This window comes from Phyllopteryx taeniolatus, chromosome 11 (genome assembly GCF_024500385.1).
Source record: "Phyllopteryx taeniolatus isolate TA_2022b chromosome 11, UOR_Ptae_1.2, whole genome shotgun sequence".
Taxonomy (NCBI): domain Eukaryota; kingdom Metazoa; phylum Chordata; class Actinopteri; order Syngnathiformes; family Syngnathidae; genus Phyllopteryx; species Phyllopteryx taeniolatus.
In genome coordinates this window covers 3,255,654-3,270,087 of record NC_084512.1, presented here as the reverse complement: position 1 = coordinate 3,270,087, position 14,434 = coordinate 3,255,654, and the positions used below count along the sequence as shown (strand labels likewise).

General features: G+C 44.0%; 1 protein-coding gene across 1 annotated transcript in view; it reads right to left on the bottom strand.

Moving 5' to 3' along the window:
* The window catches only part of ttc27 (tetratricopeptide repeat domain 27), a 149,632-nt gene that overhangs the window by 47,976 nt on the left and 87,222 nt on the right, over window positions 1–14,434 (bottom strand). Inside the window, 2 exon segments of the mRNA XM_061788963.1 lie at window positions 12,125–12,220; window positions 13,974–14,087. Of these exon segments, the coding sequence (XP_061644947.1) occupies window positions 12,125–12,220; window positions 13,974–14,087 (210 nt within the window).

Here is a 14,434-nt window from a genome sequence, read left to right as displayed (position 1 = left end):
GACAGAAGTAGACCAAACACAGTATTTGGGAGAAATGACCGAAGCGGTAGAAAGCGGCATTGACAGAGCTTGGAAAGTGGAGCCGCTCGGATCGTAATAGAGGTGAACGGAATAAAGTCAGAAAAGATGTCATGGAAGTTGGCTGAAACAGCAGCGGTCGGGGCTTGTAAGCTGAGAGCATTGACCCCAGTAACTTTAGCCACAGGTGCTGAATTTGTGGTGGTAATATCACCGAGACAGAGAGGAGAAAGAGTAAATGTAGCAAAAGAGGAGCTGTTAACTCAGATGCTACAAATATCCCGAACTCAGCTGCAACTTCAACAAAACCCCGGAGCTAAGCCCAAAACACCGCCTCAGCCAGCTCCACAGACAGAGACCTACCCTATACCGTCACCTAGGAGGAGGAAGGAAGGATTAGAACAAGACTCAGGACCACAAGGGGCTGGAGTGGAAATAGAGGACGAGGTACCAGCAGGACCAAATGAGCTGAAAAATGGAGGAAAAAGCCTTGGAAGAGGGGTAGTGACTTTCAGTCCGGCTACCTCCACTCCCAGATCGGTAAGTGACTCCTATCGAGCACTGCCTCCACTAACACCTTTACCTGTACCAAGGGGAAACCCGAGGAGATCACCTAGCGGAGTAGGAGAACTAGTTGGACATACGATGGCACCCGAAGAAGTGGAAACGAGGGTAACCGAGAGGAAGAAGACTGGGTGTGTATACCTCTCAGGGCCGAACCTGAGGCCGAGGTAAGGGAGGAGGATTTGGAGTCATTGACTTCAGACGCGGCGCCTAAGGACCCTGAGGACCGACCTCCTAAGGTAGTCACAAGACCAACAAATAAAGGGAAGAAAAACCCACAACCGGTATATAACATATACAAAGCCTAAGAGAGGCCTGCCAGAGACATACAATTGGGATTTGTCCAGACTCAGGATGGGAGGAAGACTTTCATACCAGAAGCGGGACAAAAAGAATATCCATATCCATTTGTTTGGCTAGAGAAAATCGATGAAGACATGACTTTGAATGTAAAAATCACCTATAGAGAAGCAGCAAACATTTTGCAAACTCCCACGTATGATACGTTAGTGGGACATATGGAATTCACCAAGAATTTCAGAGAAGGCTTCGTGACAGTAATGTATGATATGTTACTCAGAAAACTTAAACAAGCGTTGTATCAAAGAGCACAAATTGAATTAAGAGCTGAAGAGGACTTGGAGATGGACGCCGGGGCAATGGCGGCCCCTGTCAACCCTGCAAGTCAGCCCTCTCAGTATGGAATACCTCTAGGAATGACAGCGGTTGGACCTAACTTCATGTATCAGCCGAACAGCACGGATAGAGACATGCAAGAATTTAGGGCTTTGAAAGAATTGGTCCAGCCAAAAAAACAGAAAGAAACAGCTAAAGATTATTTAATTGAGATGTGGCCTATGGTCAGAGACGCTCCTGGAGGGGAAATAGCCAAGAAAATATGGCTGCAATATATAATTGCCAATCCCATTGGACCCAATGAAACATCACAACAGGTCTATGAGAGATGGGTGGATGGTGAAGATGAAGACGAAGAGGCTCATATAATGAGAGCCAGGGAGCAACTCAAGCAAGGAGTCACGCTATTGAATGTGTGGCATAAAGCAAGTCATAGCTCCAAGCAGATATGTTAAACCGCTGCGAATGATTGTAAAAGAAATGGGCAACGAAGCTACTTTTGTGAAGATGGCACCAGACAGCACAGCACAAAAAATCGAAGCTTCTATTAAGCAATGGGATCGACTGACTAAATTCTACAGCGAGAAGAGGAAAGCAGCACCCACTGACTACCGCTCGGGCAGGAATAACCAACAGTCAACCCAGAGAGCGACGCAGTCTTCCCAAAGAACAAACGAAAGTCAGAAACCAACGTCCCAAGCAGGACAACAACAAACGGCGAAAAAGAAGGAATTTGGAGCATATATACCGAGAGATGAATCTCTTAAAATGACACCAGAAGAAAGGAAGGCCCATCTTGAGGCTCGCAAAGCTACCGCCTCAGGAGGGCCCAGAAAATGATGGAAACCGAGGCACGGGTCACCCTGGAAGGAGTCTATCGGATAGGAGACGAGCTCTACGCAAAATTGGAAGGAGTACCCTATTTGGTGGACACCGGGGCCGAGGTGTCAATGACTCGTGAAGCCTTGAGAAAAATTGGACACCTAAGAGTGAAAGTAGCTGATGGTTCTATTACAGAAATGCCAGTCGGAATTTGGAAAGGAATTGTGTGGATTATGGGACCATACAACCTATTGACACTACGAGATTTAGAAGGGCTGAATAAGCCTAGGAAAAAACGGCAAACTGCATTAAAACAATGGAAGAAGTTGAAATTGGCAACAGTGAGGGTTGGACCCACCAAGATAACCCCAGAATGCGAGTGGTATAAACCAGTGGATATATCAGCAGTAAAGGCCCAACAAATTCAAGGAAGTGATTTGTCGCCAGAAGGGAAAAAGAAGTTAAATGAAATAATGGAAGAAGCCTCCGTAGCCCATTTTAAAAATGATTGTGGAGACCTAGGACCGAAATACCTGCACACCATAAGTGGAGTAGTGCACCCGGCTGTGAGACAATACCCTCTTAACCCGGGAGCCGTGGCTGAAATGGCAATGATAGTGAAAGAACTATCGGCGCTTGAAATAATTCGAGAAGAACCAAATCCAATAACAAACAGCCCCATTCAGGCTGTCAAAAAGCCTGAGTCGGTAGGAGGCGGATGGAGGCCAGTTATCAACTTTAAAGCTCTGAACCGCCGGACGGTGGCTAATCGAGCAAGCCTCATAAACCCCCAGGCGTCTTTAAAAACGCTGAGAGTGAAAAAATATAAAACATGCATCGACCTAGCTAATGGATTTTTCTCCTTAAGGATAGCCAAAGCATCGCAAGGAAAGACGGAATTCACACATAAAGGGAAATCTTACGTATGGCAGAGATTACCCCAGGGATACAAAAAATCCCCAAATGTGTTTCAATCAGCGGTTATGGACGTTTTGGAAGGACTGCCAGTCACGATTTATATAGACGACATATTCATCGCGAATGATACAGAAGAAGAGCATTTGAACCTCTTACAAACTAGTTCAAAAGGTGACAGCAGCAGGACTGAAACTCAATCTAAAGAAATGCCAATTTGCTAGATTCCAAGTAGACTACTTGGGGTTCCAAGTGTCAGAAGACTTGGGACTCTCGGACGCTTATTGACAGAAGATTGAACAAATCCTACCCCCAACGTCCGAGAGAGAATTGCAGAGGATACTCGGACTATGTAACTATGTTCGGGACCATGTCCCCTATTATCAAAAATATGCAAAATCCCTATACGCCCGTCTGCGGAAAAATCCTGAAGAAGGAAAGTCTAAAAGCTGGGATTGGTCAGCGAAAGACCAAGAGAACATGGAAGAATTGAAGAAAGCAGTGAGAAGTGCTGTACGACTAGAACCAAGGAGTTTGGATACAAGATTGATTGCAAAAGTGGAGTGCGACGAGGACTCAGCTATGGTGAGCGTCAGTAACGAAGGAGCTGGCTTGGTGACCTTATGGACTTACACCCTGAGCAGCGTAGAAAATAAGTTTCCCCGGGAGGAAAGGGAACTGGCAGTTTTAGCCAGGTACTGGGGGACGTTGAAGGATTTAGCCCAGGGACAAGGAATAAAGGTCATCACACAGAGCCAAGTTCATCGCTTCTTGCGGAAAGATACCATCGAAAGCACTAAAGCAACCAATGTGAGATGGGGGAGATGCTACTGGACCCCGATTTGGAAATAGGACCAATAACCCCCTCGTCAAAGAAACGAGTAAAACCAGAGATAAAAGTAGAAAACCATACGAATGGATTCTCTATACGGATGGATCGAAAAAAGGTGAAGACCAGTCTGCCCACTGGGGCTTCATCCTTAGACATGAGGGAGAAGAAAAGAGCCGTCGCAAAGGTGTAACCCCTGGCAGTGCCCAGGCCGGGGAGGTTACTGCAGTGTTGGAAGGGCTGTTGGAAGCTATAAGGTTACACGTGCGACGTATAAAGATAGTAACGGACAGTCACTATTGTGCGCAAGCTCTTAAAGAAGACCTATCCATTTGGGAAGAAAATGGATATGAAGGAGCGAAGGGCAAATCAGTTGCCCATACAGAATTATGGAAAAAGATAGCCGAGTTGAGGTTGAACATGAACATAGATGTTGTCCACCAGAGAGCCCACGTTAAGGACGGGGCCCATTGGAGAGGAAATGATGAAGTTGATAGATACGTCCAAGAGAGAAAGTTAGTTGTTGTAGGAGCAGACGGATGGGACAAGACCCCTGGAGGAAAAGTGGTCCCAGACGAGTTTGTGCGTGAGGTTACTACGGCCGTACATGAAGCGCTAGGCCATGGAGGTACCTTACCCACAAAGAGAGAACTGGAAAGACTGGAGCTTTGGATCTCAGATAAGAAAATCCGAGCTGTGTTGCGGGACTGCGAGCAGTGTAACAGATACAACGCAGGACGCCGAGGACAGCGAGCTGAAGGATTGACTATCAAGAGCACTGTGCCATGGGCATCAGTCTGCATGGACGTAGCAGGCCCCATGGGAGTAAATGGCGCGAAAGGTGAGAAGTACCTAATCGTGCTAGTGGATTCGATGTCAGGGCATTTTGGAGTAAAAGCAGTGAGAAAAGCTAATGCTAACAGTGTGATCAAGACACTAGAAGAAGGATGCATGTGACTAGGAATACCAAAAGAGTTAAGAACGGAGAATGGAACCCATTTAAAAAATGCTGCGGTGGACAGGTGGTGTCAAAAACGGGGTATAAATAGAGTATATTCACCGCCTTACACCCTCCAAGCCAATGGTGTGGCTGAAAGGAGCATTGGTTTGGCTAGAAATTGGCTAGGAAAAAATGCTAATGGAAAGAATGGAGTGAGAAGTTGGTGGAATTGGTCAAGGACTTAAATGGGAGGAGGAGGACTGGAAGACCGTCCCCCTCAGAGGAATTGAATCAACGCCCCTTTGTCGCCCCTGACATTGGCAGAGTAAAAGAGGAGGCAAGTCACCAGAAAGAGAAGTGCCCGATACAAGTGGGACAGCGAGTGTGGGTCAAGTCACATGGCGTATCCGACAAGCAAGCAGTAAAAACCAAATATGAAAATCCTGACATCGTAGAAGAAGTGTTGGACAGAAACACAGTGCGCCTCAAGGAGAGAGGGAGCCAAGGGGTAGAGCAGCTTAAACCAATACCAGTTGATTCAGCTAGAAGCCGAAATAGAAACAAGATATGAGTACTGAAATGGAAGAAGAAGTTCCGCCTTTTGTCAAGTTGGCCATGATAAAAGGTGTTGTGGTCACACGGAGGACTACGAGTGGAGTAATGGCCGGAAGAGCATTTAAACTTTTGGAAAATGCTAGAAGAGGATATCTGTCCAAGGGGATGGAGAGTTTGTGTTGGCACCATGTGAATCAAGGCTGTGTCTCCTGCGGAAAAACCGAATCACAGGCAAACAGAAGACACGGAACTAGCCAGGATTGGACCGCCGGTTCCCCGACCTTGGAGGACTTAGGCCCAGCAAAGGTACTTGACGCTTACATATGCGCGAGTTGCAGAGTGAGATATTTGCCCAGATTAAGATTTCATGCCCAATGGGATTGGAACCCCCAAGGAAATGAAGAACAGAGAAACTGTGAATGTTGGTGGAATGGAACAACGCTACTATACTGCGACCACTGCTGGAGTAGGGTCCAGGATGGAACATTGGTGTTAGCCGGTCGAGCCGAGGGATGGCAAGTAACCAAAGCAGAGACACCATTAAGCCAGCTGCCTCCCATTTTGACTCACCCTACAAGGATGGAGATGAGCAAAGAAAGACTAGATTTGGGACTTCAGAATCTACTCAACACTAATTGGCCGGGGCGGGCAGGAGAGGAACGCCCCGCAAAATTAATGGAACAATCAATACCAGTAGCGTCTAAGATGCAATTGGATCCCCTGTACACCTCGGGGATTGGAAAATCCTGGGAAGTGATAATAAGTAACATTTTAGCCAATGAACGCATCCCAGTAACCCCCTTACCCAACGGTCCGCACGAGCGAGAAGTAGGAGGAAACGGCTTGTGTACCTATCAAACGTTGTTGGACGAAGCCACCAAGAAGATAGAGTATAAAAAGAAAGTTGCTACACTACAGATGAGTCCCTTGGCACCTCACCTGGTGCTTCCAGCCAAGACAGCAGTAAAACATTGGGTCGAAGTCAAGGTTATGGTAGCCTTGATACCTTATGAAGGAATATACTCCCTAGGAATGGAGTTGTCATTGAGAACAACTGTCAGAAGAGAGGAAAGAGATCAAAGTAATAGCCCTACAGGGGTCTCAAATGTCTTGAGTAAAAATACAAAATTATTGTCGCTAGCAGAAGCAGCAACAGGGGAATTAGAGAAATGGGGAGAAGAGATTGAAATTGCTTTAAACGGCTCAGACAGTAGCGATGAAGAAGTTCTTAAGTTAAGGAGACGCACCGACATTAGGAAGGGAAGTAACATGTGCCCCTACCCTAACTGTACCGGTGAAGGGCACGTACAGTCAGATAGGAAATACCATTGGTCTCTGAGAGGATGTCCTGGTTATAATGAAAAATGGCCAAAGGGTTATGGGAACTCGAAATGGAAGTAAGTAAGACGAGTAGTGAGCGCAAGGGAATACGCTTTAAAAGATGAAGACTGGGAGCCCGAGAAGATCAGAACGAGTAGGCGACGACGGCCTACGGAGAGAAAAGCTTCCCCAGAGAAGGAGGCACAAGAACCAGAGGAAAGCCGCCACATACAAACGATTGATAATGGTGACAAAGTAGTTAAAGGATGGCTCTCTCGTCTGTGGAATAGACCAATCGAAGAGTCATCATCCTCTTCGAAGGAGGACTAAAACCTAAGAGGGAAATTTAAGTGCGCGACTTTGAAGCTCGTGGGGTCACTTTGGAAACACAAAAGGTTTCTATATAAGACGTATTGGAAAATATATTGTTAGCATTGCAAGAATTATACGATAAAGAAGATATAATTAGATTGAAGACAATTGAATTATTAGGAACACCCCCTTAAGGGGGTGGAGCAAATGTGAGAGTAAATATATAGTGGGATTGAAGCGAGTGAACTGAGAACTGCACAGTCTCACCCAGCATAACGAGGAAAGAGAGGAATGGATCAGCTGAATGCCCTGAGAGCACGTACGACTAAATTGGAGGAACAAGCGACGAACACAGCAGATGCGTTAAGGCTCATACTAACAGCACTACAGGTAGTACAAAAAGGACAGGAGGAAATTACAGCTCTGGTGTTGCAGCATCAGGCAGCATTTATAGACCAGAAAGCCCTTCTCAATCAATTGGAAGAATTCATACCAAGGACTACTGGGAGGCTGCTCGCTCTATCAGCCGATGTGACTTACTTGTCCCATAAGCTGGATGAGATAGAAGAAGGACAACTGGATTGCTAAAAAGAATAATTGCCTGACTGGATTTCATGGACCTGACAGGTATTCAAGTTACCTGGGCTTGCCCCAAACCAAGGGCTGAGGAGAAAATGGAATGCAAAGAACCTGCTAACCAAATAGAAAATAAAGCAGGTGGAAAGATTGAAGGGGGGAACCTTCAGACAACTGACACCCCGCATTACGATACTCCTAACCCGCATTACGATACTCCTAAAACGCATTACGATACTCCTAAACCGCATTATGATACTCCCCAGCCAAGAACTTTAAAGGACCCCTTGTCACAACATCAAGAGGTAAGACAACCAGTTCATACATATCGCAACTTAGGACGAGCGATAGAACAAAAAGAAAATGCGTACGAGATACCGACAAGAAAGGAATCGGAGGAAACAATATATGAATAACCCGATCAAGATATAGAATGGGACCCATTCAGTCAAGATGAAATATCCCATTATAACACACTACGGGCGTTTCGGCTCAAATATAGGAAGAGGATGAAGCGTATCGGGATCTTAGCGTGCGGCTGTATCATCATGTATGCCCTGCTGATGTTAATGACGACCCTCAACACTCGGGTTGAACTCATACAGGATGACCCGTTGGACTTGACTACTATCCGACACGGGACAACAAAGATAACTAATCAAACATGCTGGAGAGTACGTCAAGTAAAGTCGGTGGAGGACTGGAAACAGAATAATAGATCTGACTCAAGCATAGGACAAGATACAACTGACGGTTGTAATAGGTATACCAAAAATAGTTTAGAGCCTTTGGAAATGCAGAAGGAAGGAAAGGACATAAGAGCATGGCTGAAGAACTGCACCGAATACCCGGTGGTGTCCAAGAAGGTGTGTTCCTCACATGTTGTTAAACAGGCTCAATGGACTAGGGAAAGCCCTACTATCAGGTTGACTCTGCTGTGCTTGGAACAGAGTGAGTCAAGAGAGGTTAGGAAAAATTGGCTCCAAATAGGTCACGCTGAACCAATGTGGTATACCAACGAACACTGCGCAGGCCTGCCTGACGGCACAGGAGGATATTGGATACCCAAGCCAGCCAACAAGGATATAATTTCCATAGCGAGGCCCTTGAATCATACTTGTACCACTATGCGCCCGAGATGGGAACCATGCTGGAGCTGCTTAACTTTCACCTGTGCAAACCAACCATCCATGAACAATGACAATCAAGAATCCCTAACCGTTGAACCAACGACGGTAACCCCGACACCTTACAAAAACAATGACCATCAAAAATCCTCAACCTTTGAACCAACGACGGCAACAACGCCACCTTATAGAAATAGTTTGGAAATTAGAGTAACAAGAAAGCCTCCACGGAAGCGACGCTCCTCGGAAGATAAATTCAAAGAATGTCAGCGGGAGTTGATGAGTGGAATACTGTCTATGGAATACTGGTAAAAAATGTGAAATGAAATACCATTTCCATATATTGACCTATAGGGGAATGTATCTCCAGAATGACAATTTTGCACCTGATTTTGCGAACCTACTTTTCCAGTCTGTGGGTATCCCAAAATACCAAGGAACTGAAGTGGACTACGAACCCTGGCTGAATAAATCCTTGACATGGATAAGACCAGTACGTACGTCCAGATGGATTTCTGAGAAGAAGGAATCATCGTATAAGTTAGTAACGCGAGGAACACGCTGGTATTATCAACGACTTCCTACCCCAACGGATTTGCTCTCCGTGCCCGACGGTGATTTCCATAAACTGGATCAATGTGTAGTTTTGAAGATATTTGACCAACTTCATGGAAAAGACTGGACGAGGGGCACCTCACCTCGATGTCCTTTAGAAGAAACTATAGGAGCACTTAATACCAAATGGATTTACAATTGTACAAGCCTGAAAAAGAACGAAACGGTCAAAGGAATTTTGCAAGCATGGCAAGAATACCATGCGAGAGACGAAACTAAGACTTGGTGGGGTTTTAACCAGGAGGAGTTACAACAGTTCGTAATTCCATGCTTAAACACATCAAAAAATTATTGGGTTAAGTACCAATATTTGGCAACAGTGTACTCTAAAGAACAAGACCTTTGGCCTGATTATTCAAGAATAAGTGGGGGGGAGTTGATCTTTATGCCAACCCCAGACCCTGGAAAATGACTTGTAATGAACAAAAAACTAATTGTACCATACAACTGGCGAGACAACCGTGTGATAGTGTACCAAGGTTTAAGGAGCACTGTAAGGATAAATATACAGATAAGGATTACGCTAGTATAGAGGGAGCAGTATGGATTAAGAAGAATAAAAATGAGTGGATACGACAGGAGGCAGTAAACAGACAATATTGCACGCGATGGGAAAAGGATTACGGTCTACAAAAGGCAATTGAACAGAGAATCGCCCAGAACTATATGCCATACAAACCTGACCCTGAAATACAGATTCTTGAGGGACATGCGTTTCGGAAGAGCTTATATGAAGGGAAATAAGTAACAGGTTTTGAATGGGTAGGCATTAATAGAATATATGGCCCAGGGAAATGCCAGGAACCCTATGAACATTGGCTATCGTGCGGCCATGGCGACAGCCAACATGAGTGTAAATGGTATGAAAGAATAGGGAAGGTTCTGGGGGAAAATAACAAAGAAGTCGGCGTAGCCCTAGTCACAACTGCGGTAGAAATTGTGAAAGAAAGCCTAGATATAGGTTCTTGGCTACTTGACCTTGCCAAGGAAATAGGATGGTGGCTACTATTGGGACTTGCAATAATACTTGCGGCTGCAATAACTGTAGCGATCATCAAAAGAGGACTACAAGGACAACCCATGCCTTGGCAGTACAAGAAGATGAGGACGCCTCCAAAAGGAAACGTCATTGAGAAGGTCTACATGCAGCTGCACAAGAAAGGGGCGGAGCCAAAGCGGAAGTGTCTGACGGCCAAGGATGAAGAAACCAAGGAGGGGGCGAGGCCTGTGCGAGTATAAAGGCTGGTGCGCAGCGCTGTCCCCCTCAGTTCCAACTTCGTGGTGGAAGGGTAAACTTCGAGCCATGGCGTGTTCTTCATCTAACAATGATACTTATGATAGACCAGGCGCAATGCAAAATGTGAGTAATGAACTTCAATATTGGATGATTTTAGCGATATGGGTAATCTATTGCTGTACCGGCCGATGGCATTTTCACCAAGTTACTCGGCTCATCATTTGTGCCATAGCTATAGTTAAAGTTTTGGTTTTGAGATTTGTGTATTGCACTTATACCTTAGGACTCGGCATGTTCGTTGTGTTTATGCATGGCCGAATAATGATTGATTATAAAACACCCAAAGCTATTGTAGAGACATTTTTGTTAGTAGGCTGGATAGTCTTAGACGTAACTTCTATGAAAGCCTTTGAGATAATTTACGGAGCGGTGGTATTGGCGGGCGTACTTGCAATATCCATGGCCTTATACGTGATGAACCTAGTCATTAGTCTTCAAAAGAATAAAAGTAAGAAGGTATGGATTTGGCGATTGGCTAAATTAATAGTATGAGGAACCATTTGGGGTATTATTTCCCTTCTTCTTTGGATGCGCTGGATTGACCAATTGGTTTTAATTGCCAGGTTCTTCTTTACCCTCCCACCTCGAAACCACTCGGCCAGTGACATCCCCCTCACTACCGCGCAGTTTGAGGATACGCTCGCTTGATAGGGATAACACGGCTATTTACCGACCTCCGGGTCAGGTGACTTTTGTAAGGGACCAGGCTGATGCATAGGATCCCCTTCAGTTGATGATTTGTGTTGACTGATATTTATGTATATATAAATCAGTATCCATTAAAATAAAATTACATGTGTTTCGCCTGGTCCTTCATGTTTTCTTGAAAGAATTGTACACATCTCACACATTCTGCCTGGGAATCAAACATGAGTACAACTGTGTGTTTTCTCATTTACGAAATAAATGTGAATTTCAAAATAAGAGCAAGTAAACAAAAATAAAGTATCTGTTCAAGTGCTTAACTTCAGAATAATTTGAAAAAAACTAACAAAATACAGGTAGTACTTTTATGTTTTGATCATATGGGTAGAAGCTAAATCATGCATTGTAAAAATGCATTATACATAGGTAGAAGGGTTTTCCAGAATTTTGAGGTCAACTTTGGGGGTGCACATTATACACGTAAAATTATGGTGTATATATATTTCACACGATTAAAGAAAATCACAATGGACTTATCCAGTCTATACATATATATTTATGACAATTTGTGGCCTCACTTTGGTTTGGTTGGACACAGTAATATACAGCTTTCTATTCTCTACAGTTTTCTTGAAACCCATTGGTGGTTAGTGCTATACACTTGAGAGAAATGATACAACACAACGTGTTTAATTGTTTATGAGCATGAGCTCTACCTCTGCCAAGTAAAAGGTGCACATGACTTAATGTATCTATCACCATTTTTGTGTTTGTGGACAGCAAGACACTAAATCTTGTTGTTGCTAAAATGTTAGACGCACAATCTTGTTAAGTTAATGTGAAAATCCATGTGGAGACACAGTGTACTTTTTCAGAGTTAAATATGGCCTTTGTTATGGATACACAACCAAATGTGTCATAGAAAAACAAAACACAATCACACTCTTCGTTACCTGGACAACCCATCTGGTTGGAGCATGGCAGCAGTAAAAGACTTTCAGACGCTCAGTCAAGGGACAGTTCTTGTCTTCAAAATGGTCTACTATTGCCTGAAAGAGGAAATAAAACATGCTGCAGAGAAAACCTTATTCCTCTCTGAAAGACAGGATTACAACTAATAATTTTAAACAATTTACATGCTACCTTTGATTTGATAGCAACGCCTCAAAATAGACATGTTAAATATCTGGTTTGGTGGTTCTCAACAGTACTGTAGTATGCCGGATATTGTTCCAAAAAGACAATACTGACACTTCTTTGCAATTTATTTCCTGTAATTATCCAAGTGACACAAATGCAATTCCACATAAAACTTGGTAAAACAAACAAATAAAGGAAAAGCTGAACAAAGCTGTCAATAACTCTATATTTCACAACGCAGAGCAAAAATAAAAATTTGGTTTCGTTTGTATGCATGGCACGTGGCAGGGCTCGAAGTTTACCGATTCCCGATTGCCCGTGGCAAGTCAAAAATAGTCACGGGAAAGCTAGCAAAACATACAACATTCCCGATCGGGGATTCGTATGTAAAAAAATTATTGTATGTAGGGATGCCACGACAATAGTGTTATTGCGAAATTAAAAGGGCCTTGATGTTGTCGTGGCCTTGTCTTGGCATAAAATAATGAGCCATTGTGCTTAAAATGTAGTTTAGTGCTGTCAATATGAAGCCAAGTCACTTAGCCAGGTTGTAAAGCGCTTCACTTCCTCATTTGAGTGTAAACGCGCCCGATTGGACACGTAACCCATGTGACCTTGTATGTAAGTCTAAAGAAATACACTGACTGGCCCGCGTGACCGCAGCGTTGAGAGGAGTGCGTTAGCGTTGTCAGATTGTCGCTTCACAATCGACTGGGCGAGATAGAGGTAGCTTGTTGTTCACGCCGGCCTCTGTCCCAGCAAATAGAGACCCACGGGCCAGGATCAGTTGCCATGGACCGCCGCTTCACAAAGCCAGCGTCCGGCCTTGCGGCGGCCGCCACCGAGAAGTCCCGTGAGTCAGATCGCCGCGTGTTGCCGCCGCCCCTTTCCTCCGCCAAATTGTTTAAGCATATCCTAACAGTATCACTCTCTAGTGGTGGACTAGTGAGTCAAAAGTCATGGGTGAATGAACATCACATGGAGAGGGAATTACAATTCTAACTCCCGTTAAAACATATATCTCTGCAATTACATTCCATTAGTCCCGAATATGAAATAATAAAATAGGTTCACTCCATATCACTGCAAAAATAAATCATCTTAGATACATCGCTCTCTTCAAATGTAATGTATAAATTAAAAAAATAAAAAATAAATCACAGAGGCTGCTCAGAAAAATAAATCATTTTACAATTTCACTAAGCAGAGGAAAAGAAACCATGTGGCAGTCCCATGATTATTTTGTTTATTGTTACCGAGTCTGCTTCTAACCATGCGTTGCCTTGTGTGTTCCTGCCTTTCTGACTTGAATTTTTGAAGTCAAGCAAATAAATCACTGTCAGAAATCGATTGCATTTGCATAGGGCAGGATGTATACACACACACAAACACAACCTTCTGAGGAGACAAATCATGAAGTCACTGTTGTAGTTCAGCCCAATGGTGTCCAATGGGGTTGAAGTTACTGTACAATTAGGCTCTTGCTTTAGGCATTGGGACACAATAATTCTTACCAAGAAAGGAATTCTAAAGACTACTTTGCCAGTTGATTCACACAGAAGCCCGACAGATACACTGTCACTTGAGGCATCTTTATGGCACTATCTGATATTCATGTCACAAACACAGGTATATAGTCACAAACACAGGCATATGGTTTACCTGAGTTTGTATCATGGCTCTCTCAATACACCGGGATCTCCCTTTTTCCAGTTTGGTCCTGAGGCAAAGTGCTGTCACCTCCACAGCCCAGAACTTGGGCTGAGACAGTAAACACTGCAGAGACACAAGATCGACAAGTATATTTCAAGTATTACAAGAACAAATGTTGTCGAGACAAAATAATGGTTTTTTTTTGTTTTTTTGGGTGGGGGTTATTTTATGGAATGCTATTGACGACAGTCGCTGCCGTGGTCACATTGTAATTTGTTTGTTGTTGTAATTACAGGCATATAGACTAAAATACCAAGCCTAGAACTGAAAATGATTAAAACACAGTGTAGTCCCGAAGTCAGGTGGGAACTGAATAGGATACCTGTAAGTGTGGTATAGAAAATTGATGTATGTACAGCTACAATCATCCATCCATCCATTTTCTGTACCACTTATCCTCACTAGGGTTA